The sequence below is a fragment of the Peromyscus californicus genome, unplaced genomic scaffold, assembly GCF_007827085.1.
Source record: "Peromyscus californicus insignis strain IS unplaced genomic scaffold, ASM782708v3 Scaffold_16__1_contigs__length_79575227, whole genome shotgun sequence".
Taxonomy (NCBI): Eukaryota; Metazoa; Chordata; class Mammalia; order Rodentia; family Cricetidae; genus Peromyscus; species Peromyscus californicus.
Genome location: NW_026294458.1, coordinates 66,677,912 through 66,695,515, shown reverse-complemented (window position 1 = coordinate 66,695,515; position 17,604 = coordinate 66,677,912). Strand labels below are relative to the sequence as shown.

General features: G+C 39.9%; 1 protein-coding gene across 1 annotated transcript in view; it reads left to right on the top strand.

Moving 5' to 3' along the window:
• Positions 1-17,604, top strand: part of Cyyr1 (cysteine and tyrosine rich 1) — a 103,498-nt gene that overhangs the window by 73,894 nt on the left and 12,000 nt on the right. The window contains exon 3 of the mRNA XM_052741068.1: positions 15,268-15,425. Within this exon, the coding sequence (XP_052597028.1) occupies positions 15,268-15,425 (158 nt within the window). The remainder of the gene's footprint in view (positions 1-15,267; positions 15,426-17,604) is intronic.

Here is a 17,604-nt window from a genome sequence, read left to right as displayed (position 1 = left end):
CAGGATCAATTTGATACATAGATGTTAATTCTGCCTATGATGTGTTTCAAATCCAGATCACTCGAGTGTTCCTGCAGTCCTTGTCTTGATTCTGCTTCTGAATGTCTGCCTTCCATTTTTGCTTTTCTATGCAGATAATTCTGAATTTTCCAAGCATGCTGCTGGATTTCACTTCAGCCTGAGTGTATAGACAATGCTGTGATTTAAAATCCTATGCTGTCCGTTCAGGATGCAAAGAATAATTCACTACTGATGTTTTGGATTTTGTACTTTGTGACTGCTTTTGGTTTTTAGTTATTGTTGCCCATGTTCTGTTCTATCCTGAGGCATTGAGACATTGGGCCAAACCAGCCAAAGTCCTCTGCATTGTGGTTTTCTTTCCACATTCCACAAATATTCGTATCCCTTGACACTTACTAATACTACCCATCATCCCTTCTCTCTCCTTCTCCCTCCCTCCTCCCCTCTCAGTGTGTTCTTCAGTAGACTGTAGTTAATTTTTATAATACTTTAGAGAGATACACAGCGGTCAGATTTGTATTTAGTCTAACTGTGGGGATCCTTCTATCAAGATAACATGAGATGAAATTGGGACTCCTTATCTCCACTGTACACAGGTGAAGAAAATGAGGCTGAGATAGCTAAGTGTGAGATGAGGGAAAAGACAGAGTGTGTGCAAATGAACTGGAGAAGATTTCAATCCCTGTTCTCCATCCTGGATCATTGCATGCACCTTGCTCCAGACTTCTCCCTTGGCATGGGAAAGCAAACAGAACCATCATATGATACTTTCCAAGGTTCTACGTAGACCGTCCTCTCACAATCAGGAGATGAGATTAGCCACAGACACATACACTGCACCCTGTGATTTAACCCATCCTTAGTGCAGGGCCAAGGAATGGGAAAACAGCCATTCAGCAAGGACCTTTGCCACCTTGTTGGTTTTGTTCTAAACAAAGGTTTCTATCACCAGCACTTATTAGCAGGACATGTCTGTCCTTTGCTTTCAGTGTTTATACACATAGAACAAACACGAAGCTTATTAGAGGATCAAGCCGTAGCTAGCCCACTACCTGTTCACAGGAAGCTTTCCCATCTGGTGGCTCAAATGTAGCAGCACCTATGAATTTTTGCCTCCTACTTAACCCTTAGGTCTTGTGAGGCTCAAGGTACCATTGCTCAAAGGAATTTAAGTATCTTCTCTGCAATGTCAGCAAATATTTCAGATATCGGGTGAAGCTTCCCCCGACCTGCCACTCAAAGCCAGCAGTTGTTGGACCACATGCTTTTGAAAAAAGAGGGGTAGATAACTCTGTTGCTGCCTCAGTACTATGAGAGCTGAGGTGCCGGGGGAGAGAAGCAAGTAGCAGAGAACAACACAGGGCTGTGGCTCAGCCCTCCTGATCCATGCTTTCCTTGGCTGCTGTGCCCCCTTTTATAGCTGCCTCTAGCTGCAGAACCTCTCCTCTACTGAGTACATGAGCTTGATGACATCTGCAAGTGATAACTGTCCCTTCATCCATGTGCCACCTGATGGTCTTCCATCATCCATTCCATGTAGACAGACTCCCCTGGAGCAGTTCTATTATACTTTCAGGAGGGTATATCAGAACCTGTCCCACATGCTACTGTTATGTGGTCAACCCCTGGACCACAGGTCATCAAATTCCTCATCATACAATGAATATTTGCTTCCCTGTTAAAATGCAGCTTGCGAAGTGGTGGCATTGTGATATTAGAATGCTGAAGTCTTTGATGGATTTAAATGAGAATAGAAAGGTAGAACCCCATGATGAGATGAATGAATATGGGAAGTGACAGACACATCAGAGACTCCTCTCTCTGGCATGGGAAGACAGAGAGAAAGCAGCCATCTGCAAGCAGACGTCTTCCCCTTGAACTTTCTAGCCTCCAGAACTGTAAGAAATAAATATCCTGTTTGAGCCCTGTATGTGGGTTTAGTTATAGCTACCCAAGTTGACTGTAGCAGTGCTCCATGTGGACAGGGCATAAATTCTACCTGTCCTACAATAGAACACTACACTGCTGTGGACTCCTGCTCTCCCAAGAAAATACTGTGTTCTCTTTATTTTTATTACCTTTCTGCTTTTGCTTTCTACTGCTAAAAAAACAAAACAAAACAAACAAAAAACATTGTTTTCCTCTAGCTAGTCTCATGTACTTGCTAATCTTCAAACAGAAGCATTCAGACCCAGCTTCTTTTCACAAATGTAGCTGCCTAGATGCCTGCTCAGACTGGCTTCTAGTTATTCACTCATCATACAGTTGTATCCTGCTCTACTGGACTTGCTCAGAATTCTAACTAACCTGTGCTGCCTCCTTCCTCCTGCAGACTCCTTTGCCTTACTTACTATAACACTACCTATATGCAGCTGACATAACAAATTGCCTTAAAGAAGTCAGTCTAATTTAAAACATGAGTAATGTGTTTCCTGAAGGTCTGGAGACCAGAAACAGATGTCAAACAGGACCCCACACCCTCTAGCCATCTCTAGTCTAGATGTCTAGATTCTAGTGTTGATGTTATTCTTTGGCCTATACTGAGACTTGTTTCAGCACACTTAGTTGATCATGATCACGTGGCCTTCTCCTTTTTTGTCTGTCACATCTCCCTTGTGTATCCCTATGAGGATAGCTGCCACTGGTGCCTAATCAGATGGCCCAAAACAATCCCAATACCTCAAAATCCTTAAGTGTATCTGCCAATGGCTATTTCCAAACATCATAACATTCACAGGGTCTGAGATTTAGGACTTTAACATATCTTTTGTGAGGACCTCCCTCCCCCCACACTGAACCACTATAGTAGTCAATGTCTTTCCTCACTCCAGTCACACAGCAACCTCCCAGCAGGTGTCCTTGTCTCCATTCTTGCTCCTTGTAACCTATTTATCCTTCTGCTTGCATCCTTTGGAAACAAGAGTTGACCACTGGCCCCTACCCTCTTCTGTTACCACCCACTCAACTGTGGCTCTAAGCCTCTTGACCATGAGCTAATCTCTGTGTAAGTCCACCTGCAGCCATTAGTCAATCGCCTTCCTACCTTCAAAGACAGAAAGAACATTTACCATGTTGAACTCTGTGCTCTTAAAATAGCCTTACATTCTTTCATGCTTCTATGGGTTTCTACCTCCTTAGTTTTCTTCCTTAAGTAACTTATCTTTCAGGTCTGATTTTAATGACAAGGTTTGAAATACCTTATTATCTCAGATATGCTGTGGAATAATGCTTTTGTTCACTGGTTTAATAAAACAGTAATTGGCCAGTAGCCAGGCAGAAAGTATAGGTGGGATAAGTAGACAAGGAGAATTCTGGGAAGAGGAAGACTGAGTCAGGAGATGCTAGAGCCCACCACCCAAGGAGCAGCGTGTAATGACACAGAGGTAAAGCCATGGAAAACATGGCGACATATAGATTAACAGAAATGGGCTGGGTTTAAGTGTAAGAGCTAGTCAGTAGTAAGCCTGAGCTAATGGCCGAGTAGTTTTAATTAATATAAGACTCTGTGTGTTTACTTGGGTCTGAGTGGCTGCAGACTGGGCAGTACACAGAAAAACTTCTGACTATACAGATATTAGATATAACTACTGTGTAGCGATCCATCTTCTCTGTTAGAGATCAAATATATTATCTTCTAAGTCACCCTTGTATCAACAGGAAAATACTTATGACAGATAATTATATGAAGAGATGGGGTCCCCACTCCTCTCTGAGGGAAGTATGTAGTGACACCAAATTTAGCTGCTTGAAATTTAAAACCAAATAAAATATATGACACAAATGAAACTTGTGGGCATAGTTTGAGACCATGTTCAGTCAATTTAATCCAATAGAAAGCTCAGAATCAATATCTGTGTGTGGGTCTACCAAAGAAAATGTTGTACTCTTAAAGAAAGAGTACCTCCTTTGTTTTTTTTTCTTTCAATGTGTTTTAATTGACAAATGAGAAGAAGTATTAATGTATGCATTTACAGTGATATTTTGATACATATATACATTGTGGAAAGAGAAAACAAGGCTAATTGATATCTTGGCTCTTAATTGTCTAAAGTGAAAAGAAGTAATATATAATATCTGCCATCATAGTGTAGCCTTTGAGTTTTTTTCTAATCCCTTTGAGATAAATCTGTATCTTTCTAAAGTAAACATTATTTTAAGAGCCATCTTGGTAACATGCATGGTGCCATCTACCTGTATTTCCAGCATTTTGGAAGCAGAGGCAGGATGATTCTGAGTTTGATGCCAGCCTGGGCTACATACTGACACTGTGTGTGGAGGTGGTGTTGGGGGGATGAATGTGTGTGACAGAGAGACAGAGGGAGACAGGGACAGAGACAGAGATGGAGAAACAGAAAGATTAAAGCACTGAATAGACAATGACAACATATAATTATAATTACTCATATGAAATATTTATTATTTCCTATATGATTATCACATCTCCACAGACAAGATTGTTTCTTACTTTGAGAATAAGTGAGATAAGAATTATTGGAAAGAGATATTTTCCCTCTCAGAATTGGACATGATATTACCAAAAAATTATGTGAAAAACTAGTTTGACTTACAACCAGTCAATGTACATTGAATTTTGTTCCTATTGCTCCATAATTAATCATCACACAGAAATTTAATTCCAATCTTCTCTTTAGTGCTCATTAGGTTAAGATTTCTCCAGCTACTTCAATTTCCTTTGCTGACCTGAAGCAGCCATGTGACTGAAGCAGAATTTCTGTTAATTAGCCAGGGAACTAGAGGGAACCCCAAACATCTCTAAGCCAATTAGATTCTATCCGAACAAAGATCTGGGTAGCAAAATCAGACTGTATGATGTTATCAAAGAATAACTCAAAGACTAATTTTTAATTTATGATTCACAGAACTTAAGCACACAGTTCCAGAGGTCAGTTAAGAGGTCATTGATTAGAGACTGAAGCAAAGTTCCTATTGGTATGTGCTTGTTATCTTAAAATTCTACTGAATACAGTTAAAATTAGATGTGTTTTCTAAATACCCATTCACTTTTGGAAAATACACTATTTTCCAACTATTAAGCAGCAGGATGGACAAGTTTGTGTCCTGGTCTCCCTGTGAGCCCTTTCCTAGTCTGACCCTTCTTGTGTTTCCTATAAAAGGTCAGAGCACCCCTTCTGCAGAACACTTTTCTTTGGGAGTTATAAAAGATCTAATCAACTAAATTCATCCTAAAACTTTACAGCCATATATAGCCATACAGGAGCATCTGAACAGCCTACTTTTCACAGTAAGATACATGTTACCTCTAGGCTTAGTAACTTTTAAATACTAGGATTATTCAAAAGCTTTGAGTGCTTAGGGTAGCAGATGGTTACAATGGGTTTTTGGGAGTTTGATTTGATGAGTCAAAGACAGCCATCAGTGAATGTTATGCTCTTCCACTCCCACCTCCTCAGACTCTTCCCTGGACCAATGCCATTGTCAAGCTGAATCTTCTGTGCTCTTTCCCAAGATTGCTGTACAATTCTTTTACTAGACTTTCTTGGTGTAATCTACCATCCACAAGTCTACACTCCAATCCACACCTGGAGTTCTCCCCATTTCCCATCCTTCCCAGTCTCAACTCCTTTATGATGTCATTGAAACTTGTCCTAATCTTCCCACCCAAAAGCCAGGCTGGAATTTTGGTTTTACCAACTGCACAAATCTACAGTGTATGTGTGTTTTGGGATAATCTCTTTGTACACTATGAAGATGAGTCTCTGCCAAAGCACCTTCCAATTGATTTAATAAAGAGCTCAATGGACAATAGCTAGGCAGGAGAGGATAGGTGGGACTCCTGAGAAGACAGAGGAACTTGGGGGAAGAATCAAGGAGGTGCAGAATTCACCAGCAAGACATAGAGGAAGTCTGGTGTGCAATACTGAGGAGAGGTAACAAGCCACATGGCCAAACATAGATTAATATAAATGGGTTAATTTACTTTATAAGAGCTAGTTGGAAACAAGCCTAAGCTAAGGCCAAGACTTCATAATTTATAAAAAAAAAATCTCTGCATCATTATTTGGGAGCTGACAGTCCAAAGAAAGTCTGACCACATACATGGACATTTATCCCTTGTTAGCCATCCTCTTACTTCTGCTTCTGAACCATCCTTATAAACTTGTATTTTTTCCTCTGTGTTTAAATGGCAGGTTTGAGGACAGGTAAGTAACCCAAGCTCGGTCATCCAGAATAACCCTGGCCTTGGCCATGAGTATTGATCTAGAGATTGTTCTCTGACCCTAGCTAGCTAATTGCATTCTTTCTCTGGAACTGTCTCCTATTGAAATGGGACAAGATAAAAATTGAATTTTTTTTGCAAGTAGATAATAGTAAGATATAAACCCAGAAACAGTTTGGATGTAGCTATAGCCATCTATCCTGACAGCAAATGAAACAGTGGTCTGGGGAGAGTGGGTTGCTTATGAATGACTTTAATGAGAATGAAGCTAGATCCTAGGAAAAAGCCAAAGGTAGCAGCTCTAATCCATCACAGCAGGCTGGCACAGGTGAGGCTGTGAGCAAGACCAGGAGAGAAGTGTGACAGGGCAGCATCTGCCAGGTCTGGGCAGCCTCCAGCTCATAAGAGTGGCATCCAGAGGATAAATGTCAGAGCCAGGCAAACTGCAGGCAGGAGACAGCCTCAGTAGACAGTGATCAATCACAGGTTTGTCTAAGCACAGACAGGGTCCAGGAAGAGTATCACAGTTGTTTGGGAGAGTGGCCAGGTATGAATGTATAGTCAGGTTGTCAGCAGAACCATGCAAGCAAACTCCGGCCAAGGCTCATAGGCTCATTATCCCATCAAGATCTGTCACCTGCTCCGGCAGTTCTTTCAAGAAGGTCTCCGTCCTCCGGCATCAACCCAGGCCGAGGAGACCTTGGTAGACCTTTCTGCTTTAGGCCACGAAAGCCAGCTGCTGCTCTGTCAGGGCGATGACTGTGAATGTGCTTGTGGATTTGAAATTTTCTACCCTGCAGTCAGTGAGAATAAAAAAAAAATTCTTATGAGATCCAAATATGCCAAGATAATGATTAGTTTTCTTCTTTCTTTTTCTCTTTTGTGAATCATTTTAATGATTTCACTTAGCACTTTACTCCTAGGGAATTTTTAGTAACTTGTCTCTGTTATTCCCAGAATAATAACATTGGGGAAATCATATATGTTAGTGATTTTAGCCTTCACTAATAGTGTATTCATGGAAAAATAATAATAACAACCAAGCCATTTGATATCATAGTCTTCTAATATGATATTCACGTGTATATGTAGCTAGATATGGAGGTGAGAATAAGAATTCAGTTCTGGGGCCCTAGAGTCATTATTGGAAGTTAGTGCTGTTAGTATTGAAAACTATCCTCCATTGACTTGTTTTCCTATGTGCATGTGCTTGAATGTATGTATCTTCACCACGTGCATGAAGGTAGCTACAGAGGCCAGAAGAGGGCTATAGATTCCTTGGCATTAGAGTTGCAGACACTTTGGGGTGCTGGGAAATAAACCTGGATCCTCTGGAAGAGCAAAAACTGCTCTTGACCCCTGAGTTATGGCTCCAGCTACTTGTCTTCCTAGTCTTACAATGCTGTGATGATTTAGTAAAACATCATAGAAGAAAATATATTCATTCCTTCTAAGTTAGGCCAGTTGAAATTTTATTAAACTATATACCTTAGTATAAATTACTAAAATGTTGGCCTAAAATATTAGCTTTGAAGGGTATTACTGTAATGCATTGCTCCAAATCCCCAGAGTATTGGATGATTAGAATATTACATTGGGGAATTTTGTCATACTTCATTCTTTTTATGTATATGTCTTACTTTCTTCTGTGATTGGAATATTACTTTTTGCATTGTTCTGTCACATCATGTGTAGATTATCATAAATAAATTGGGCCATTTGATACTCTTTTCCAGAAGAAAAGACTAAACAATTTAGCTCACTTTTAATTTGTTATGTTCTAATAAGAAATGAACTCATTTTACATCTATTCTTGTGAAAATTTGGTTGTGTTTTTTTTTCCAGTAAGCACTCTCTTTAAAAACAAACTATCTATTGCTACTGTTCCATAGGAGTCACCTCCAGCTACACGGCCAGCATCCTCATAAATTCAGCTCTGTTCACTTGCAGCACAACTAGGCTTATTGAGTCTTGGCTTTTCCTCATAGAAGGAAAGGTTGGAAGGGTCGTGGAACCCTTACCCAAATATACAGCCCTCTGTCCAAAGATGAAGGCAACTGTGCCCTAATTGCATGTGGCCTCAGGGAGGGGCCAGAGTGGAAAGCTGGGAAGAACTAGGGGAGAGACTTTATCTACCCAGCCATGGGAGTGTTGTCACCCATGCTGGATTTAGACCTCCACTATGGCTGCTTTGAGGTCTCCCATGCTCCTGCCCATAACCCCCCCACTCATTGCTCCATAAATAATTCTATAAACTTCCTGGCTCTCTGAGTGAACCTTGGTGCAATTATTCTATGTTTTGTCATGAGGACTTAGAAAGAGGGGATGTAGGTGTTGTCTAGCATCCCTACACACACACACACACACACACACACACACACACACACACACACACCCCTTCCCCAAGGAGATTCTCACAACAGCTCTTAGAAATTCTTATGTCTGTATGAAAGATTTCTCCTGACAGAATTTCTTTTTCTGATTCTTCATATTTTCATGAGGGCCTTTGCTTTTCTAAGGCTTCTCTTTACTTTCCTGCCTTGCTCTGATTGATGTGATTAAATTACTAAACAGAATAATCATAAATATTGTATTATGTTGTATTATAATATGTATTTACAAATTGAGTCATGTCAGAGAGGAAGGGAAATATTACATAATTTTTTCATATTTACTATTTTACATAAATATTACTCAATAGGAAAATAGTGTCAAGATATCTGTACAAAACTGCTGTGGCGAAGCTGAGCTTAGGAAAAGTGCATTGTAAATATTATCACAACAACATTATCAGATTCTATTTCTATTTTACACAGGGAAAGCTATTTTGGGAGTAGAAAGCATTATCTCTGAGCCCTGTTATAAATGACTTTCCCATTATCACTAAAGCCACTAAAATACATTTACAGTCATGATTATAAAATGTCATTTTGTTACAAACTTTTAATCGATAATTTTGTTCTAGGTTTGTTGAGATTTTTTGTTGTTTGCTTTGTTTTTTAATAAGACAAAAAGGAAGTGTAAGACTTTCTATTCCTCTTTCACACACACATGCACTCATGCACACACACAGACACACACACACACAGACACACACACACACACACACACACACACACACACACACACACACACACACACACACACATACACGTCCAGTACTGGGGACTGAACCCAGGGCTTCCCCCCATGCTAAGGAATTGCTTTGCTGAGTTTACCTATTCTCAGCCTTATTTTTAAGTTTTATTTGGAGAACAAGTCTCACTAGGTCATCTAGGCTGTCTTGACTCACTACATAGCACAGGCAGTCCTTAAAGTTTGATCCTCCTGTCTCAGCCTCCAGTCTAGATGTGAAGATAGACCTACAGGACTCAACACTTACTTGTTGTTACTGGTATATGCTATTGTTATTGGTTAGTGTCAGAAAGAACTAAATGTAAGATGCATAAAATAAAGTGTTGGGAAGGGGTGCTGGCACTTTCTGAGCTTCATTCCTGTTGCAAAGTGTCCTCCAGAGAAGACCACTCAGACATGGGTTCAAGCCAAAAGAAAGTCTTTATTAGCTGGCTGGCAACTACACTGGTTGTTCTGGTACAGTCCTCAGCCTTTTTCAGGGTGAACTTTTAAGCACAAAATTCACATCCTGGGCTGACACACCCCAGTTAGCAAGAACAGTTAGCCAGAACTACAGAAGGCAAAAAGCAAGGCTTGTATATTTAGGGACCTTCCCAGAAATATGAACTTTGATGAAGTAGGTCTGTGTTCTGATTTGGCAGGTGGTGCTGCCTATGTGTTGGGTTCCAAGGCCTGAATGGTACCTCCATCGTGGAGTCAGTTATGCTAAGGTCTGGGGGCCTGTAACAATACTCATTCTTGACACACCCAAGTCCCAGCACCTCAGTGTGTACATCAGCCTAGAAGCTCTCTGAACCTTTTTTGTTTAGGAGGGTGTGTGTGTGTTCACCTAACTAACTTATGCAATTAGCATATGAAATAGTGGCTTTCATTATGACATTTTCATACATAGGTATCAATGTACTTCGGTCATATCCACCCTCATCAGCCTCTTTTACCCTTCCTCCACTCCCACCACCTCCTTTTCTTTTTCCAAATAGTTCCTCCTCTGCTTTCATGTCATATAAATTTTTAAATCATACACACACACTAACACACTCATACACACACACTTCCATCCACATATCGAAGTTTACTCATCTTATCCATCTCCAGGAGTACTGAGGGAGAGGAAAAGGCAGAGTGGATGTAACTATACAGCAGTGGCATGGGGACCCATTTGGGGTGATGCACTATTGCCCCTCACTGGCTGTGGTACTCATGTGGTTCTGTGCACATGTTAAGCTGACATAGAACTCAGCAGTCTTTAGGCCGATGTCAGTTTTCTCATTTGGTTGATAGTCTGTAGTTACCTAACAGAAAAGTATTGGAGGAAAGTGACTGAAGGTTACACCAGACCTCTCTACCAGTTTTATACTTTCCCTGGATTTATAATTATTCCAAAATAAAAACTTAAAGAGAGAAGAAATATGCCCACCTTGCAGAGCTTTTTTCAATGGGAAAAAAAATTTTAAAGTTTTTCCAGGGAATAATGATGCTGAACTTTCCAGGCTAGAAGCTTCTCTCTTTCCTGCCCAAGTTATTTAAATACAGATGATTGCTGTTTATTCTTTCTTTCAATTGATAGCAGAATAAATGGTGCTATAAATGTTATACTTAACATGTCTTAGGCACTAATTTGCAATTGCTGGTGGCCAGCAAAGGATCAAAGACACCAAAATTATGATTTAATCTAGAAAAATCCACCGACCTCATTTAGCACACTGCAGAAGTCCTCATGACCTTAGGAAGATGCGCTTTCACCAGACCTGTCCACAGGGGGACAAAATGCAACTCATTTCCCACTTTCTTCTTTCTGAAAGGAGGATTCATGAATATAAATTTGCTCCAATTTGATATCTTAACAGCTTGCAGAACACAGACTTTGGAAACTCTTTGCTTAAATAATTGAGCCATTGATTGTTTCAGGAGCATGAATTAAGCCCTCCAATTTAACTTTATTTAAAACTGAAAATTATAATACAAAGAAGATTTACAGATAACTTTTCATTGTCTTCCTTCAAATTACCTCCTCCTACAAGTCTTTCTCTTTGCAGAGAAGTATTTATTAAACGACTAGACTCCGCCACTCTTTAATTGCTAATAGGAACACTTCCAGATTTGCCTCCCATTCAACCTCTGTGATTCGATAACAGAATGGAAATTCCTGTAAGAAATAAGAGTGCTTTGGGCACCTCAGTGGCATTCTGTTTTTTAAGTGAGCTGGGGAAGAATCTTAGAGACAGATGTCTTTTGGGCAACGCCAGTTCAGATCCTTGGTCTGTCCTTTCACTTTTCAGCATGTTTAAGGATTCCAGACGTGCGTGGAGGGTTGATGGTGCAAGAACAGGTTTTGAAGCAACCTGGGGCCGTTTAGTGGTCTCTAGGTAACGTGCGCATATTAACACCCCCTCCTACACTGTAGAAACATGAGTGTTCTGAGAACACAACAAGGCTGCCTCAAGGGACCACATCCATACTGTCCTTTTCACTATTCCAACCTTTCTGGTTTGTGAGATACCTTGCTTTGAGGGAGAGATTATGAGCTAATCATAGACGATGTAGGATAGATGCTCACAGGACACTGGCAGAAAGAATCTATGTATCTGGCAAATGACTCGTGCACACAAATCCATGACAAGACATCTAGCAGGAAAGGCTGACAAGCAGCAAGCTGGAGAAAGCTGCGGTCAGAAAGTAGTCTGGCTTCAGAAGCCATGGCTTTAAAGCTAAAAGGCAGCAGTCCTGGCAGAACAGTATTGGGTCCCTGGAGTTAATGCATGAGGGCCGTGGGAAAATTCAATACCTCTCTAGCAAAAAGTCCATGCTTTAGGGAATTTCCAGTCAGACTCATGTTCTCCAAGAACAAGACTGTGGTAATACATTGTGTACCCTAAAATAAAATTTGGCTGAAGATCAGAGAACAGAACAAGCCACTAGATTAAACATAGAGGCCGGGTAGTGGTGGCACACACTTTTAATCCTAGCACTCGGGAGGCAGAGATCCATCTGGATCTCTGGGAGTTCAAAGCCACCCTGGACTACATGAGATTGACTCAGTCTAGGAGAGAAAATAGAGCCAGGCTGTGGTGGCACAGACCTTTAATCCCAGGAAGTGATGGCTGGGTAGAGAAAGGTATATAAGGGGTCAGGAGACAGAAACTAAAGGCTTTTCGGCAGAAGCATCCCTTTCAGCTAGAGGCTTTTTTGACTGAAGCCTTTTGGGTGAGGACTCAGAGGATTTCAGTCAGAGGATTCGTGGAATTGGTGAGGTGAGATGTGACAGTGGCTTGTTCCTTTGACTCTCTGATCTTTCAGCATTTACCCCAATATCTGGTACCAGGTTTTTTAGTATAAGACCATTTAGCAATTCGTGCTACAGCTTTTCTGGAGAAAAGGAAACTCACCAAGGAAAAGTAATATGAAAACTGACCATACATGTTTTATTTGTCAAATTCTGGTTTCTGGCATTGGTCACTAAGCTCACAAGAGGCTATCCAGAGCCTTTTCCTTTTCTTCTTTTTTTCTTTTTCATTAGTCTGCACTTGATTTCTGTAACAAAAATACCTGTACTTTTATAAAGAAAAAAGGAGATAGCATTGTTTATCTCACATTTTTAAAATCCAAAAGTCTAAAGAGCGTGGCTCCACCTTTGGCAAGATCCCAACTGGCTGTGTCTATCACATTAGTACAGATGGAATCATGGTAAGAACAGAGGTGAGAGGGAACAATTACGTAATAAAACAAGGGAAATCATGAAGGGGCTGCAAAGTCTATTAATCTTTGCTTTGGGTAAACCCCCAAAGATCTAACCACCTCCCATCAGACTCTTCATTTTACTTCTTCCCATTTCATATTTGTCAGCAAGCTCCCAATACATGTAACAGACTTTAACCACAGGCAGGACTCAAGGATGAACACTAAACATGAGAGCCATCAAATTAAGCAATCAAAAGAAAGGAATTCAGACAGGACAGAGAAAATATAAGGAGTATAGAAAGCTTCAAAGGATATGGCATCAGTACACTCAGAGGAAATAAAAGAGGCTGAAAATAATGTTTTAAAAGAAATGAAAAGAAAATTTGAACCAAAATAAATGTCTGTGAAAGGAAAGCAGAACATCACCAAAAAAAAAAAAAAAAAAAAAAAGTATAAGGAACATAGCAGATTGCAAGATATGGCGGTTACAAACTCAAGCTGTAACCGCTGCTCTATGAAGTCAATAAAACTTGGGAAGATTGAGTAAATGAAATCCCCATAGATTGTATTTAAAAAAGAAAAAAAACAATAGGAACAAGGGAGAACTAATGGCAGAAGGAATTAAGAAAAACCAGGAGTTTGTCTAAGAACAGATTCTAGAAGGATATATGTATGTGGGAAAAATGAACCTGGTAGAACTTCCTTATAACAGGTTGTAAGAAAAATTTAAGTTTACTACAGTATTCTGCTTGGCCCAACAAGGTACATTACAATGGTAATATAAATATTGTTAACTATCTTAACTAAAGATAGTGATTATGAAGGAACTACACATGTAAAAATTACCTCTAGATGAGACTGAAAATTTTTTAATTAAAAAGGATGATGAGAAATAGGCTTACAATTATTTTCAGCAATGAAGCTGAAAGTTGGAAATGGTTGCTTTGGGTACAATGTACAAATTAAGAGACTGAAAAATGCCTTCATTGCCCCATATTTACAAAACAACAGATAGGTATCTATTCAAAAATTTAGTTCATGAAAACAATTTCTCCCCGGGATATTACAGCTATCCTACTAATGTTGATAGTATCTGTTAATACTTGCGTTTTCATTCACAATATTGCTAGGAAGTTATCATCAATACCACGCCCATTTCACTTCAGTCACCTTGGTGGGCATTCTTGTTATATTATTTATGCATGCATTATTGTGTTGTATTTCCAGGGAAGCTTTGAAAGAAAAGATACTGCCCAGTCAGGTTCTTCATTTTGGTAAAGATGAACCACTTCTAAAAACACTGACACACACCGATGCTACAAATCATGTTGTGTACAAATAACAGTAGTGTCGAGTGTCTTCTACAATTTTTGTCATGTGGTTTTGTTGCATGAGCTAATGCTCTCTGGAGAAAACGATGAGCCATAGTGGAAATAGAGGGCTTGATGATGCTATTCCTGAATTTAATGGGATATTTATTTGTTGTTCTGTCCTCTGAGTATATGGGGGCTGCAGATGTTCCATTTGGTTTTCTTTGTTTTATGAGGAAAAAGCCCTTTTATTCTATGAAGCATTTTAATTAAGAATAAATTTTAAGTTGAATTTAAGGCTTTTTCACTGAAACAAATATTTTCCTTGCTCGATATACACATTTTTGCCATTCAAGTACATATTAAATGATTTTTAGATTATTATTCATTTTAGATTACTATTTTATAATTGGTATTCATATTACTATAAATTTATAATTTTTTTTTAAATTCCTGTGTGTGTTTGTATGGGTGTCTATGTGGCAGGGTATGTGCATGTGAGTGCAGTTGTCTGCAAAGGCCAGAAAAGAGTGATGGATCCCTAGAGCTTTGGTTATAAGTGGTTGTTAGCTTCTTTACCTGGGTTCAGGAAACCAAACCCAGGTCCTGTGGAAGAGCAGTATGAGCTCTTAACTGCTGAACCATCTTTCCAGCTCAAAATTTATGAAATTCTAAAAGGCAGAATCTGAACGGAGAGTTTGTCAAGTGGGCTATACAAAGAACCTCTTACAGGTTTTCAGTTTTTCTTACCTGTTGAATACAAGAGACCATGTGCGTAATTATCTCAAGGGTTTCTGTTAAATAAACAAAACACTCTCCCTTAAGCACGATAGTGGAGAAACACTTAGCTGAGAGCCGTGGGCTGTGTCTGAAGCTCAACTCCTTGCAGACTGTTGAGGCAGACTGTTTTCTTTTCCTTCTCAGGGGCACCGCAATTGCCGGCATCGTGTTTGGAATCGTGTTCATCATGGGGGTCATTGCGGGAATCGCCATATGTGTCTGCATGTGCGTGAAGAATAACCGGGGGACCCGGGTCGGTGTCCTCAGAACGACCCACATCAATGCCATCTCCTCTTATCCCAGTAAGCAACAAGGCTCACTTTTGAAGGACCAAACGGGCTTCTTAGGCTCTACTCCCTCAAGAAGCATTAAGACTCTCACTGAAATAATCGCAAATTTTCCAGAGTATTCCCAAATAAGTATAGATTGAAGCTCTAGCCTTGAACAGAGATCTTGGTAAAAAAGAAACAATTCATCTTATCTTTAAATATAGTCATACTCTCAACGGCTGTGTTATTAACTGCAATTGCCAGTCAGCCAGAATTAAGATAAATAGAAAATTCACAGCCACTGTGTCTATTTACCTGCCAATGAGTTCTGACAAGTAATTATGGAGAAAATGTGCCATCTGTCTCAATAAACTGCTGTCTAAGGCAGTAGGTACGCATGTCTCTAGGAAAAGTATCGAAAAGAGTTTTTGGAGTCCTCATTAAACAAAAAGTACAGCTTCCACATAATACAATTCTCAACAAAGAACGAAGATGATATATTGATAACTTCACAAATACACATTGAGAATCTTCTAGAAGTTCTACATATAAATACATTGAGCACATGAGATTCTACACACAAAGCCCTTCATCTTGAGATAGAGAATCAGACTGGTGTTTTCTATGTTACTTTGTGTATGTACCATACAAAAAGTGAGCAATTTTATGAACTCACAGCAACTGCAGTTATCTGTTCAAATTCTGACTTGGATGACTAGATTATCTTCAGGCTCCTTCCCTTTCTGGGGAGCAATTGGGAGTTGATAGATAGGGAGAATCGTTCTTCTCTGAGGATGTTGACACTTTTAGGTTTCCCATACCATATCCATATGGGCAGTACTAGTTTAGTAGATGTGGCTGTTTGAATGAAAATGGAGTGGCACTATTAGGACGTGTGGCCTTGTAAGCAGGTGTGGCCTTGTTGGAGGAAGTGTGTCACTGGGGTTGGGCTTTGAGGTTTCAGATGCTCAAGTCAAGCCCATTATAACTCACTCTTGCTCTAGCTCTCTCATATATGCAATGAAAACCTTCCTCTTAACTGTACCATGGGACAGTTATGTCACCAGTTTATACAGGGATGTCTCGTTCTAACCACTCTGCATTGTGTGATGACGTAGAGAAATAGGTACAATTTTCTTTAACTTTTACTTTAAAGTGGATCTAGAAAACAGAGATGATGCTAGATTTTTGCCCCATAGATGACTGTAGTTCATGATATCTTGTACTTTAGCAAATAAATACACTTACATAAAATAAAAAGGAGGAAGCTGATAAGTGTAAAGGGCACGAGGCATTATGAAAGATCAGAGTCTTAGCTGGAGAAATGGCTTACTGTGTGAAGAACTTGAGGAGCTGAGTTTAATCGCTTCAACTCAAATAAAGTTGGAAGGAGAGAACCGACTCCACAGAGTTGTCCTTTGACCTCCATGTGTATGCCAGAGCTCACGCATGCTCAAATACACACCATATACACACAATGATGTGTTTAATTTTTTGAATTCAGAATCTGAGCATTAGAGAGTGGGATCCCATATACAAGCAGAGTGGTGTACTTTCTCTCACTTAGAGGCAGTGGATTTGGTAGACATATATGAGAATATTTTCTTCAGTCTGGTCTTATTTTCTCGGTGAAATAAGAACCCAGTCTTTTGCTGAGAATAAAGAGGGTTAAGGATATGTTTGAAGTGAAAGAAAGTGAGGAAAGGATGAAACCCATTTCAGGAAGTGGGATGTGTGAAATGCCTAGCATAATACATGCTTTCTAAGCAACACCAACAGCCAACACATCTAAGAAAAGGTCACTGTTTTAAAGTGAGATCAGTCTGCATGGCTGTTTTCTTGTCTAGCCACAGTAAGCTCCTACATACAGATAGAGGATAGTTTAAATGTTGGACTTAATCAGAGCCTGACTGCTGCCAGGCAGTCGTGTTGCTAGAGTTGTTACATTCAGAGCCTGTGCCCTGGCAGCCCTAACAAGCTATGCTCAGCCATCAGACCTCAATGGGACAATTAAACAGACAATAATGAAAAAACAAAACAAGGGTATCTATTCACTGTTACTGCACTGGGAAGAGAAAAAAAATAAAGGGAGCCAAGGATCTCTCCCATTCACCATCAGTTCATCCTTAGGCATCTGACATGAGGCTTAGATTTAAATAGAGAGAAGTATACAGAGCTTAACAACCCTGACCAAAGTGTGGACCCATCCATC